This window comes from Triplophysa dalaica, chromosome 22 (genome assembly GCF_015846415.1).
Source record: "Triplophysa dalaica isolate WHDGS20190420 chromosome 22, ASM1584641v1, whole genome shotgun sequence".
Classification (NCBI taxonomy): domain Eukaryota; kingdom Metazoa; phylum Chordata; class Actinopteri; order Cypriniformes; family Nemacheilidae; genus Triplophysa; species Triplophysa dalaica.
Window position 1 is genome coordinate 17284757 of NC_079563.1, and position 14115 is coordinate 17298871.

At 41.1% G+C, this 14115-nt stretch overlaps 1 protein-coding gene across 10 annotated transcripts in view; it reads left to right on the top strand.

Annotated features, from left to right (window-relative positions):
* LOC130411830 (cAMP-specific 3',5'-cyclic phosphodiesterase 4D-like) overlaps nt 1-14115 on the top strand; it is a 131847-nt gene that overhangs the window by 105164 nt on the left and 12568 nt on the right. For 7 of the 10 annotated variants that reach the window (XR_008905114.1, XM_056736732.1, XM_056736731.1 and 4 more), the window contains 6 exons: nt 1605-1796; nt 2791-2853; nt 7000-7036; nt 7230-7306; nt 7427-7476; nt 11050-11162. Coding sequence is in view for 9 of the 10 variants with exons in the window: in XM_056736732.1 (XP_056592710.1) it covers nt 1605-1796; nt 2791-2853; nt 7000-7036; nt 7230-7306; nt 7427-7476; nt 11050-11162 (532 nt within the window). In the remaining variant the exon portion in view is untranslated. The remainder of the gene's footprint in view (nt 1-1604; nt 1797-2790; nt 2854-6999; nt 7037-7229; nt 7307-7426; nt 7477-11049; nt 11163-14115) is intronic. The other 3 variants (XM_056736734.1, XM_056736739.1, XM_056736740.1) reach the window with 1 other exon arrangement.

Here is a 14115-nt window from a genome sequence, read left to right on the forward strand (position 1 = left end):
AGTACATTACACAAGTAAACGTCCCATGGAGAGCATAATTCCAAAGCTTTCCAGTCTCCCTCACGTCTCATTTGTTGTGCGTCACCAGACGTCTGGGGGTTTACTCACTGTTCTTCACCATGCTTGTGCATTTGAAAGTCCCACACCGGCACACTTATTTTTTTGTTGATGTTAAATTAGCGAATGTTTGATGATACATCTAGTCACAGGTGCACACAGAGAGCCTGTTTGACACACGAATCATGTGACTGCAGAACAAGAGGTCATTGATTTCTGTATCACTCTTTCATCACTGTTCTTCTCAAGGTCAGACCAAGCATTCAGATGTGCCAGATAGAAGCGGATTGTGTAGTGTTTCATAAGTGGCCAAAGTGTAAATCAGGAAGGAAGAGACATTTTTTGTTCTTGGTAGACCTTTAGCATAGATCTAAAGACCCGCATTGAAATCTAATTTCTTTACAGTAGTTTACAGCAAATACAATTTGTAACAGACACAAAGAAATCTTTGAAATAAAAGTTAAAAATGTATGTATTTAATGAACTCCCTTAATATTCAGTTCATGATATTTTGCAAATTCTTCCCGCAATTTGATATAATATTATAGTTATAATAATACGTTTCATTTCAATAGCACTTCTCCAGAGCTCAAATGGGTTTACAGATATCAACATAACAGACAGAAAACAAGATCTAACACAATATACTGTACACATCAAACATCCCAAACAATGGTACCCAGGTTCAAATCTAACGTGAGCAATTTTTCTTTCCAAATTGTCTGTCCATATCTGTCCAAAAAGGCCTTGGTTCAAAACCAGTAAGAACTATGAACTTTCAACGTCCATAGATCGCTTGTTAAAAAAAAAGATTTGACGATCTGCAGTGTCTTTTTCACACATATCGTGTAAACACAACGGTCTGGATTGTATTACACAGACTACGTGCATTTAGATTGTCACCGAGCTGACGGCACGAGTCCTTTTTAGGAGAGGAATTCGTGCATGTACTTCAGGATTAGAGAAAGTCATTTATCACTGTCTGAATCCTGAACACTCCTGCATCATTGTTGTACCGTACATTGCCTGTACACGTGGCATCATTTCAGGTGTGCGTCGTCTGAAACCAACACGGATCTCAAGAGACTGGTTTCTCTGTTTTAAAGATCTGCCCAGCTTTCTAAGAAATCTTTAAAAGAGCCGCTGGAGATTTGTTTTGGGTTTCAAACGTGGCATGCGAGGATCCTCGGAGGGAAACTCGCTCACTGGATGAATCGCTAAAGGCGTCATCGCAGGTGACGTCACGATTAGATAACAGCCTCTTAACACAAAGGACCTGACACAAGGGCCGAGAACGCTAGACGTCACCAAGAGGGAAACCTCTCAAGGATCTGATAGCGTTAGGTCATTTGGATAAGTGGCTTTGCGGTTTAGATAAGGCAATCCCCATGTGTTCAGAACCATGGTGCGTCTGTGAGGTGGCTAGTGCCCCCTGCAAGCTATTTAAGGTTCTGAAATGATAGAAAGTGACAGTGTTTACAATTTAAATGCTTATATGAAAACTTCACTCATGCGGTGTCATTTCATCTTTGTACTTGTTTTTGCAGCTTCGACGTGGACAATGGCACATCATCAGGACGGAGTCCCCTGGATCCCATGACGAGTCCGGGGTCAGGCCTGGTCCTTCAGACCAATTACGTGCACAGCCAGCGGAGGGAGTCGTTCCTCTACCGCTCCGACAGCGACTATGACCTGTCGCCAAAGTCCATGTCCAGAAACTCCTCCATCACTAGTGACATGTGAGTCCTCGAACCCAATTGGTTCCTTTCCCATACTGCTTTGTCTCTGAAATAGTGTTTCATTCGGTCATGTTTTATCACACATTCACAGGGTGAATATCGATCATGTTTTGAGTGTAGTATCGATACAGTTCATTTCATTTGCTGAAAGCTGTCTGTTTTTAACCTCAAAGACATGTCGCATCATAGTTCACGATCGTTTGACTCTATGTGTGTGTGGTTCCCAGCGCTTGTGTTTGTCACATGACCTCACGCTTATCATTCTCTATCTGTCTGTCTTCTGTCTCTCTCCTACACACACACAATGAGAGGAACAAGGTCTTTTATAGACACACAACCGTTTTTATAGTAATGCCTTGGGTGATGTTTTCTTCTTCAGTCTTTCCTTCAAAGGCGGTACACCTATAGGAACTTTTTTTTTTAAAGCCGTCGCAAAACTCAGATTTGGCTGCGAAAAAAACCCTAATTCTTAAAAAATTAAAATGTATGTGTTAGCATAAATGTTGACTCCTTTTCTAAATTAAAGGTATTGTTCACCAAAAGTGAGAAATCTTTTTTCAACTCTCACGTTGTTTAGGAAATTCTTGCAAACCCGTGCGAATTTCTTTCATTTTTCCATGGAAAATGAAGAAAGATACCTTGCAAAATGTCCAGAAGCCTAGACCTCAAAAAGCGACAAAAAACATTCATTGTGCGTCAAGTCTGTGTTTTGTTTGTCCCGTTTGGGATAAATCACTCTTGACATTCTGCATCATTTGTTTCCTCTAAGAGAGAACGTCCTACGGGTTTGAGAATTTCAGTTTTTGGTGTGAACTAGTCCTTCAACTTGACATAAAGGAAGCATTCTTAGACGTCTTTCAGTCTACATCTGTTTAGTGGTTTGTAGACCTCTTTTAAGATCAAAAACCCACAAACACTTGCCGTCTGTGTGTGATGCCTTCTCTCTGTATGTGTGCGTGTGTGTCTGTCTTACAAACTGTGTCCTTATTGATAGGAATAACCACCTGCAGAGACCTGGTCTGGTCTCTCGGAGATCTGAGCCGGTTATTAGTGGAAAGTAAGTTCCGGTTCTGACGACAGCTCCTGGCCTTGCTCTTCCTCAAGGAATGCTCTTGCTTGTCTAATATGCATCACCTCCTCGCTTCACCTGCAGACGTGACGGTCTCACATGCATTTAGAAGCTGCCACCCTCACACCCCCCCCACCCCCTCACCGTTTAACGCGCAGAATGATGAGCAAATTCATGTGAACTTCACACAAATTGTGTTTTTGGATGAACTTGAGTTCATTCTGGGCATTAAAACCTTGCGTGTCGTAAGAGCGTAGGGGTACGTTGAGAGGGATACCGCATGGAGACTGCAGCATTGGAATGATGATATGCCTTGGATTGATGTAACATAGCTTGGGCGTGTGTCAGAATGAGCGTGTGTGTGCATTTGTCTCCATTTTTGCCATGATCCTGCATTGCATGCGACACCAGTAACTATTTTAGAGGTGACAACTGGTATTATTCTATTGCGTCCTTTTCCTCAATAGATAAAAAGCAACTATTTGACACTAAGTTTTGTAAAGCGGAAGTGTATCGAACTGCAGAAAATAACAGGGTTAGTTGGGTTGCAAGTTGCAGTCATCACATTTGAACAGAAGGGGGAGCCGATGATACCCTGTAAAAAATATTTTACGAACTTTTATTATGAGTCATGACCTCACACACATGGACTACAGTCACACAACTTTATTTATACTTCATATATCTTACAATATTATAGCATAATAATCGTTTGCATAGACAAGAGTATTCTGCTGTTTATACACCAGAGTTAACATACTTAAATTTTGTCTGTGTTTTGAAATCACTGCCTTAGAATGATACAGACGTAACCGTTTCATTTTATTTGGAATATTTCTTGTATTAAAATTAAATATATTTGATTAATATCTTAAATGACAAATTTATTCTAAGCCATTTTTGTCCATCATTTATAATTTCCTAAAGCTTGTAGCAATGCATTCTGGGATTCTGCTTAAGAATTTGGCTGGTAGCTCGCTAGACTTGTTAAAACATCTATAATAACATACTATAAGGGCCAAGCGTCTGTGAATGGTATGGTGATGGATAGTATGGCAGGGAATTGTCAGATAGGTTCACTTCCTGATGTCTGTAAGTTGAAGACGCTTCTCCATGTAACCCTGCACTGGCTCATGCATTATATAGAGTCCCAGGAGGGCCGGCAGACGCACGATTTCATTTCTTTCTGCCAGATAATCCATTCTCAGGCCGGAATGGCAGGAATTATCACAGCAGTTCCTGATATCAGCTGCTTGTGGAGTTTGTTTGATAGTTTATTACTCTTTAGATCCGTTACAGTATCACATTCTTAAGTTAACACTGCAGGTGGAACTGATTCGTTTAAGTGAGTCGGTTTGTTTAGATGGTTCTTTTCAATGAACAGATTCAGTTGTTCGCAGAAGTTCCTCATAAAGTCACGCAACCATTTATGCGTGATAAACTCTTGTTTATTAACATTAGTTCTTTGTTAACCTGCAATTGTTAACATGAGCTTAAAATGAGCGAATATATTTTTTGAACATGTAATAATGTTTAATGTTTATTCATGTTAGTTTGTTATTTTGTGCATTAGCTAAAGTTGATATCGTCGCTGTTCTTCTGGAACCTTGTATGTCCATATTCACTGTTTTTCAGGAAATGAAAAACTTTTTCAATGATCGCATGCCGTGTTGTCAAAGTAAACAAGCACTTTTGAATACTTTTTATTGGATATTTGCCAACGGCAGTTACAAAACATAAAGGGTGACTAATAATAATGAATAAAAAAAATTTCATGAATAAAAAAAGGTTTCAGAAGGACAGCAGGGATACGCTACGTTTGATTTCAAATATAACGTATTTGTAAATGTTTAAGTGAACATTAACATAGACTGCTTTGTAGTTGTAATTGTTAATGTTACCAAATGCAACCTTATGTAAAGTTTTACCATTGTTTGTGTATAGATTCATTTTTTGTTGGATTTGGACATCAGTAAGACCTGAAACAAACTATTTAGGAATGATACAGATGTCATCATTACGAATATGTTACAAAATATACGCATGCTAAGCATATAGACATCAACTGAACTAAAGATTTTGATAGAAGTTCACACAGCCATGTTTCCACCAAAATAAGAATACAACTTCTCAAAATAGTTTGGGAAATATTTTCATGGTAAAAGTGATGTGTTTTTTCTTAGGGTAGTTATTGTCAGTTGTCAAACAGCAGGAGGTTGTTGCAGTCGCTGCCTCATGCTATGTTTAGCGCGCTCCGTTTGCGACACATTCCACACCGCTGCAGTTGGACGGGAGCGCGTGATCGCCAACACACGCCTGCCAATGACCTTTTTATTCCCGAATGCTTGTGTAAGCATGCTGAAGGAACCCATCATGCGTACACGCACGAACATGCACGCACACGCATGGACGGACACATGAACCCACAGACGCACAGCATCATGTTAAACCGCAGGAGCTTCAGCGACACCCACGTGCTAAAACGGACACAGGCTGCGCGTGGAATCGGACGCTTTTTTAGCCAGCCGAATGACTTTCGGAGAGGGTATGTTGCATTTCGTGCCCTCCTGGAGACCACTCAGCCAGGCCACACCTTCCCCCCCCGCTGTAACCCCTCACCAAAGCCACTAACAGCACTACCGTCCATCCAACGCATGCACAGCTGCCCTGCTTTTCAATTCTCCACAACCCCGCACTAACTGCATTTCTAGAATGCACAGTAGAAGAGTTTTAGCTCAAAGGGATGTTGAGCGTCAACAGCACAGCTGTGACAGTTTCATACTTAACGGTAAAGGATTTTGGGTCGGGATTCTCATGTCACACCAGATAAAAAAAAGAAAGATAAATGAGCGTTGTTCTTCTGCGTGTGGAGCTGCCTACTTAGGGAACATAAGTGAGCATCATAGGCATGTTTTCAACATTTTTTACGAATCACAGATGATGTATTCAAACACTTTAGCAGAAATGCAAACACTCAAAGAAAAGAGAATCATTACCATTTGTGGGTATCATAAGAATAAGATGATCTGTTTGATCACTGGCCTATGACGCCCAAAAATGCCGTCTAGATAGGCAGAACGCTGGGGCCCGGTTTCACAGACACGGTTTAGCTTGAGCCAGGCCTTAGTTGAATTAAGATATTTATGTCGCTTTTAAGAAATGCCTGAGTAGAATACATAACTGGTGTGCATCTTAAGACAAAACAATGGCACTGATATAATTTAAGATATTTCTGGGCAAGTTATATTGAGTTAAGACAGGACACACATTCATTTTAGTCTGGGACTAGCCTTAACTCTTGTCTGTGAAACCGGTCCAAGGTGTAGAGCACCACAACCACTTAAAGTGGTTAAATGACGATGCCTTATTTTTCATGAAATATTGCTGAGTTTATTGTAAATAGTTTATCAATGTGGGTCATTAAAAAATCGTGTGCCCTCTTCGGTTAAAATCTGAAAATGCACGCCCACTATTTTTCTCATTCAAAATTCCACTTCACTGGTAAAATATGTCAAAATGCAGAAGAAAAACTGATCACAACTTACGGTTTACAGGGACTTTAAACTTCTGGTTTCTGTGCTGGAAACATTAGTGTTTATTGTGAAATATGTGGCTAACAAATGAATTTTTATTTATTTTATGCAGTTTTTTTCCTTTATATTTTGTACATTTTGTTTGTCGTCATTGTTGTCTCATGAATGTTTTTGTGAAATACGATGCGTAAGCAGACCTCTTTCAGATGATTTCCAGGGTTGAATAAGATGTTGTGCAGTTGATCTGCTGATATGTTTGAACGAATGTTCATGATCCTCCTCACATACAGTGCTACAAGTTAATGTTCACTAGCATTAAAGACATAATTGCAAGCGTGTCCCTGCCTTGTTTCTTGTCACTCAGACGAACCATATCTTCATCCTTTAAGAGGATTCAACTTCTATCATCTTCCTCAATGTTTCTGTAATTATTTTATCAGTAGATGCGAAGAATCTCCAGTTCCCTAAAGATATGGTTCATTTGTTGACAACTGCATGCAACATTACAGTCTCGTGTTTGACGTTTAGAGAAAGTGTATTACAATGGTGTGAAATGTCGTGGTGTCTGCTGATGTCATGTCTTTGTATTTTGTTCTTGCAGTCACGGCGATGACCTCATCGTTACGCCGTTTGCACAGGTCAGTGACACGGGAAGCGGTTTAGGGCGACTTTTTCTGAAAACATCTCATCCGCTGATTCAATTCTGGATGAATTTTTCTTAAATTTAATTTAATTTGATGTTTATATGAACTCTAAACTTTTTGACACAGCATTTAATTTAAAATGTAAGAGGACAGAATGTTATTTAAACTCTGTGGTTTGCTCTTAAAGGTGCTGGCTAGTTTGCGGACGGTACGGAATAACTTTGCAACGTTAACCAACGTGCAGCAAGACAGAACGACTAACAAGTGAGTTCAGAAAAAAAAAGTACAACTGTGATAGGCCAGGCGAAACCGAAGATGTGTTTGTAAATAACACTTTGACTAAAGTCTACAAACACCTTTTGCTTTTTGTTGTCAATTTTCCAGACGGTCCCCCATGTGTAATCAGCCACCCCTCGCAAAGACCTCCTTCACAGGTGAGACTATTCAAATACATCTTCCTAGAATGCACTCTGATCATTTGTCTACAATGTATCTTTGACATTCTTCTGTTCTGTCAACTTGTTTGTCTTGCTACACATGTGACTTCTCACAGTTGAGTTCATATTGAGATGTCATGTGACTGCCTGATTGGAGAATTTGGTGTTTTGGTAAATGCAAGTGTGTATTTTGGCTTTGAAACTCTAGGGGGAGACGTGCGTGAGATTCCCGTTTTGTTTTACCCCAAGAGCGACATCTGAGAGTCTTCTTTCTCTACATGTCACTTTGGTGCTTTCCAGGAGAAACGAATGAGATGGAAAAGTGATGATTGAATGATTTTGAGCTGGCGTGTCATAGCATCAGTTAACCTCTAGAGAGAGACACGCCACCAATATTTCAAGCTTCTGTTGTTAATGATGCTTTAATGATATTTAATTTTGACTTGATCTATCTTAATATGTTAACAGATGTACTGTAACAACTAGCGTGCGTGAAAAAGGTTTGAAATGTTTTAGGAACATATTTCACCTCTTACTCCAAATGATAATAGACGCTCAACAAACCCACATGATACACTCCATCATACTTTCATGCTCATCCAGAGACTTGCTCTCGGACCACGAGGCTCTCAAGATGAGCCCGTCAATCACGGCACTCGGCGTTACGGACTTAAACGGGCACACTGTCGCATTCCCAACCCTGCATTTAGCAGACATGCAACCACAGACGCCACCTTTACCGACGAGAGTCATTTTCACCCCGGATCAATGTAGCAGTTTCCTCAATGACACCTGCCGATATAGATCGCTTCAGATCATTATCGGCTTTTGCTATATATAGCAGCTGTTTAAAACACAGAGGTCTTGCCTCTTGCTTTCTAATGATCCCACCGCGGTTGCCCGGCAACCTGACAGCGGATGGCATGAGCGTGCGAGGATGGTGCGACGTCTGAAAGATGATGGCATGGTTTTGTGGGAATGACCCGGTTTTAACCGCTGTCTGGTGCAGTCATTTGCGTCAGCTCAGGGGTTTGATTTCCCTCTGACCCACTGAAGTGAGGAACTGAGGCTTTCTCAGAAACCGTTTGGCAGATCCGTCTGGTGAGAGTCCGCTCCAGAGTTTGCGTGCAGTCCTGCTCTTCTCTCAGCTACAGCCGTTCCGTTTCTTAGGGGCCGGCCTCTGGTGTCGCACTGAACACGAGAAGAATGCCATTGACGTCAGAGGAGATGTTGTCAGCGAGGATAGTGGACCCCTGCTCTTGAAATCTCCTCTGAGTGATTGGACAGCCGTTTGAGAGGCCTAAAGAAATGGGGGCTGGGCAGAGAACGAACGCATAATGTGATTTTCTCTATGAACCCCACGTTCATCCTCTGTCTTTTTCTGTATTAATCCTTACCTTGTGTTGTTTGTCGCATTATTATCTGCTGACCCGTGCGTGTGGAGCGCTCTGAGTCAGATGTTGAATAAACACTGCATGTCATGTTAACCCGGCGTGTCGCTCCAGACGTTGCCTCATAACAACAGAGATCAATGGAGTGTGTGTTGTGATTGTCACACACGTAAGCTCGCTTGTCTTGATTCAAAAGATTTAAGTTTAACTTGGCGTTGTGTTATTTTGTTATGGTCAAGGGTTTAAAAGACCTGTCGTATAATCCTGGATAAAAAAAAAAAGAAGGAATCCCAGAGGGCGTTTTCACTGTCACGTAATCCTGGAGCACATCTCTGTGAATGTGTTGTGTACACATAATGTAAACACTCTCCCAGGAGCATCTTGGGACATGAACAAGCAGATCTCCGGCAAGCTTTGTGTCATGAATAAAGCAATCTCTCCTATGATCGGATGTGAATCACACTGCTGATATTCAGAGTTTTATGCTGTTTAACTCTACAACTGTATTTCTTCAAGTTTGGTTTGACGGAGGAACCAATGTTTACATTTCAAATGTGTTGAAAATAATTTACATAGCGCCGGTTACAATTTTGCATTGTTGCAAACAAGGATAGTAAAGTGACCTGAAACTATTTGAACTTTTCAGATATTGGAAACAATATATAGGCCAAAATATTTTTTTAAGCTAAAACTAAAAATGTTTCCTTAGCAAAGAGTTGTGGAACTAAAAATATAAAAATTAATTAATTAAAACTAAAGATGAAAAAAAATAGATTTAATCTATGTAGCTATATATAAACAAAATGAAAAATAAATAAATAAAACATCCAAAAAATAAAATTTTATACATTTTATAAAAAATAAAATTTAATAAAAAATGTAAATAAAATGCCAATAAAACTCATAAAAAATAAAATAACTGACTGCAAAGAAACTTTACAGTAAACTTCTAAAATACATGAGAAAGTTGAATAACACCTCAAAATGTCTATTAGCATTACTGATTAGATTGCAAACTATGTAAATGTATTCCTGTCTTAATAATGTCAAGAGAGAAAATAGAGTAATGTCACCATATCAATAGCCAATTCTAACGTTATGTCCATTGACTAATAAAGTGACTGAAATGTTCTGTACTACTTTTTTAAGAAAAATATCTTATATTAAATCTTCAGAACAATCGAATGTATTACAGAATACAATAGCACTGTAGCGGGGATTGAAATATATTATATATCATTTTTTCGTATTTAGTTTTTTATTTAATATCGCATGCACTACGTGAGCATGTGTTTGATATGATATTTCTTTCATCTATTTTGAAACTCTGTATAGGGCAGTACCGCAGCATGCATTTTTAATAGCCGTTTGTAACCCAGATCAGGATGTGTTTTGCTGACAACAGTGAAGTCTGCAAAGATCCCCGGCTCCGGTTCCAGCGCTCCGCTCCGGATCTTACAGCTCTCACTGCGTCGTGCTCTTCAGCTCTGTAGGTTTGTGGTTTCACAGGAAGCCGCTCATGTTTGGGTAAAGCAATGCCTCCTGTGTCATGTCTGTGTAGCCGAGGTTCTGCGAGCCTCTCTCGCCGTGTGCAAGCTTTTTTTGGTGCTTCAGAAAACCAGAGCAAAGCCCAGAGCTTCACGTAGGGCTCGGGATCTCTGACCGGGGGATTATAAAACGTTGACGGTAGGAGGCTCTCGGGGGGCTTTTACATCCTTTCCCCTCTTTTTTTCCCCTATGAAGTTCAGTGCACCTCTGGATGGACCTGTGGATGCTACTGATCGTAAAATGTAGAGACGTGCCTTTGTTAGGGACTCAGTAAAGGCAGATCGAGAAGGGAATCTCTGTGCTTGTACGAGTGTGTCTTTTGTTTTATAGGAGCATGGGGCTCCGCACCAGGAGCCCTGCGTAGCCGGACAGAGGGAGATGTAACTCAGTTTATTGTCCCTCCTGCTCTCCGCCACCATCGGGAGATAAAGGACACTTTTTCGAGGGTCTCGTATTTGACCCTCTAGCCCTGTTTTTACCTCATAGGAGTGGTCTTTTCAGCGCAGCATGAAGAGTCACCCATGTGTCCATCCCAACATGGCCGTCTACGACGTGGACGATGTTCGGGAAGCCTCGGCTAGCCCGGTCAAACGTCTCAAAACTGACCATCCCCTACCCTGTCTCCCTCCAGAGGAGGCATACCAGAAGATGGCCACCGAGACCCTGGAGGAGCTGGACTGGTGTCTGGACCAGCTGGAGACCCTACAGACCCGACACTCCGTCAGCGAGATGGCCTCCAACAAGGTGAGTCACCGTTAAACTTACTGAGGTTTACATCCGGGCCGCTCGCCTTGGAGCGAAGGGCTTCCCTTGACTTAATGGGATTATGGCCGCCCGGGGGATTTCAGGTAATTGGTGTGATTTGGTGGAGGGCTGTCGCCTCGCAGACGTTATCAGGTAGAGTAGAGCCATGATGGCCTCCCCGGGGGTTACGGTTTTCAGGGATTGTTTGGCACGGTGCCCCCCGGTCATCTGATACGACACCCTAATGAAATGCTACACGACTGCATAAACACACACACGAATGGAAAATCAAAAGCTTTTGTATGACATGAGGCATCGGGTCCATTTTTGTAAGAGAGTGGGGCATCTGTTGAGCATCACGTTCAGCATGGCTGATGACTACATAGCCGTCTTTTAATGTGGCGTGCCGCTGTGCCCGGGTCTGCAGTCTCCATCAGAACTTCCCTGTAATTCTGTCGTTTTGTGGGAGTGGGTCGGTAAACACAGAGCGGAGTCTTGTTTGGTTTCTTGTGGTCTGTGTGAGAGAAGCGAGGACTGATATGTATGAAGGTCATGTCTTATATTTCACAAACAGACTGTGTGACGTTACGCGTGTGGATTGCGTATCTTCAGTGGATTTGTGTAATTTTGCAAACTAGGTTTTGTAAAGAAATTCTGAGAGCTTGTTATTCAAAACTCAAGTTTAGGGGATTGTGGGTGGTTGCTGGGACATGGCTGTTGCTAGGGGGTTATACGTTCCTTCCTCCTGATTTTTCTATGCTAAAATGGGCAACATTTAAAATCTACAAAACGGCTTTATGAAATATCTTTTCATAAAATGGATCAGGTCGGGTCCTTCTTATGGGCGATTCACATTTCGTGTGTTTTGCGCGTGCAAGTTTGTGATCTTTAATGTAGCCACTCACATTTTTCTATGCGCGTCAGCGCCCCATCGAGATGTAAATAGTGTCGCACGCGCATTGCGGGTCATTTGAGTAGAGAAAACAGCGCGGCTTGCGTACCATGCGGTTTTAGACCCAAAATGTGAATCGCCCCTTACAATTTAATTTTATTTAGATGTATACACAAATATTTGTAGGAATTTTAGCTCCTAATTTTCTGTAACGTTTGGCATATTAACATCTCATTTTACATTTATGCTTCATCGCTTTGTCGCTTTACCTAATGAATGTTAACATATATCATTTGATTTTGCCTACGGGTGTGATGTGTGGTCAGTAGGGCATCCGTTACATAAAATATGTTTACTGTGATTATGTAACGTCAATGTAACACCATCATCTTTTATTGCTGACTACACAGGATGAGCTCTGTTTATCAAATGATAAACTGGTTCAGACCCTAGAAACTTCAGCGTGAACATGACCTTGACTTTCAAAAACATGCCAATACCTGATAACCGGAAGCTCAAGGGTGTGATTCTATGAACTCTCTTAAGATGTATGTTAAACTAGATTTTTGCTTTTCATCAAGAAATGTAAGCAGCGCTTGTCCATGTGAAGCATACCAGTGCGATATGAAGATGTTTGGGCGGTTGTGAGGGCGTTGCTAGGGTGTTCTGTGTTGTGCTAGGATGTTGTGGGAAGTTGCTTGCTGACCCGAAATCAGTATGTTTGGATAGAACCTAGTATGAATAATAGTAGCAGGGATGGGATTGGTGGGTCTGAAAAGAAGATATTTTGAAGAACGTTGACAAGCGAAAAAAATCCATAGTTTTCCATTAAATGAACACAAAACCCCTGAAACATTTCTCAAAATCTCTTATTTTGTGTTCCACTGGGAGAAAAGCTGTACAGAGTTATATGAAATAAGGGTAAATTTCGTAAATTTAACTCCTACACAAAATAGTTTCACACTACAATCAGTCTGTGTTTCATACCGTCATTGTCATCAGATAACACGCTTACATTTACATGTGTTGGACATACACCGCTTTTAAGGAACCCGGCGGTTAACTTCAAAGCACTCGCTTGATGTGCATCACCATCATGTGTATAAGAAAACACTCATTATGATGCATCTCACCGAGGTATGAACAGACCAATTAGAACCCACCGCTCCTTAACGGCCCCTCTTACACCCGCCTGTTTTGTGGTTTGTTTTTGAATGTACTGAGCATGCTCCTGAATAACCGGCATAGGCCTGCCACGCTGCATACTGATGAACGGATACCTACACACACACACAGAGCAACAACACACCCTCCCTGTCACAGCGCAGACAAACAGGCTAGTGCAGGATCCCACATGCTTGCAGTCGCCATGGAGATGCAGACAAATTGAGCCCTGCAGTGGGCAAAGAGCGAGTGCAGACACACACACACACTGCATTCAGCAGTAAGACACCCTACTGAAAGGTTAATGAGGTTCGCTAGCAAACATAACAGCATCTTTGTAGCTCTCTGTCTAAACACGCTCATTCCAAAGCGTAAACCTAAAACTTTAAAATGTGATTTGATCAGTTTGACCCGCATCACATCCGATTGGAGGTGAGGTTTCACCAGAGCTTGCTCAGACATGCTGGAGCATCTCATTAAATCTAAGTGACTCGTCTGACATGTTAGATTTGACGCTCGTGTGTTTGCTAGGTGTAAAAACGTTTCATAAATACTGTTGAGCTCATAAGAATAGTGCATTTAATTCAGAATATTTTGAGATGATAATTTAGTGATGGAGATCTGTCTTTGTGCTGAATTGTGATCTTTGGATTCATTACTACTATAGCCGCCTTGCAACCAGCTGACAACATAGAGATCCGTCCCACAATACTGTATTAATACTATGTAAATGATACTATAATATTCATATCTTATATGCATTAAGTTGTTGTTTTCCTTTAATATCGCTGCTTATCTACTTATTTCCCGATTCATTTTTTTGCCATATTAGTCAGCATTTACAGCATTGAAATTATCAATGTCAAAAGCATTTTAAGTTTTTCTGAATTTACTTTT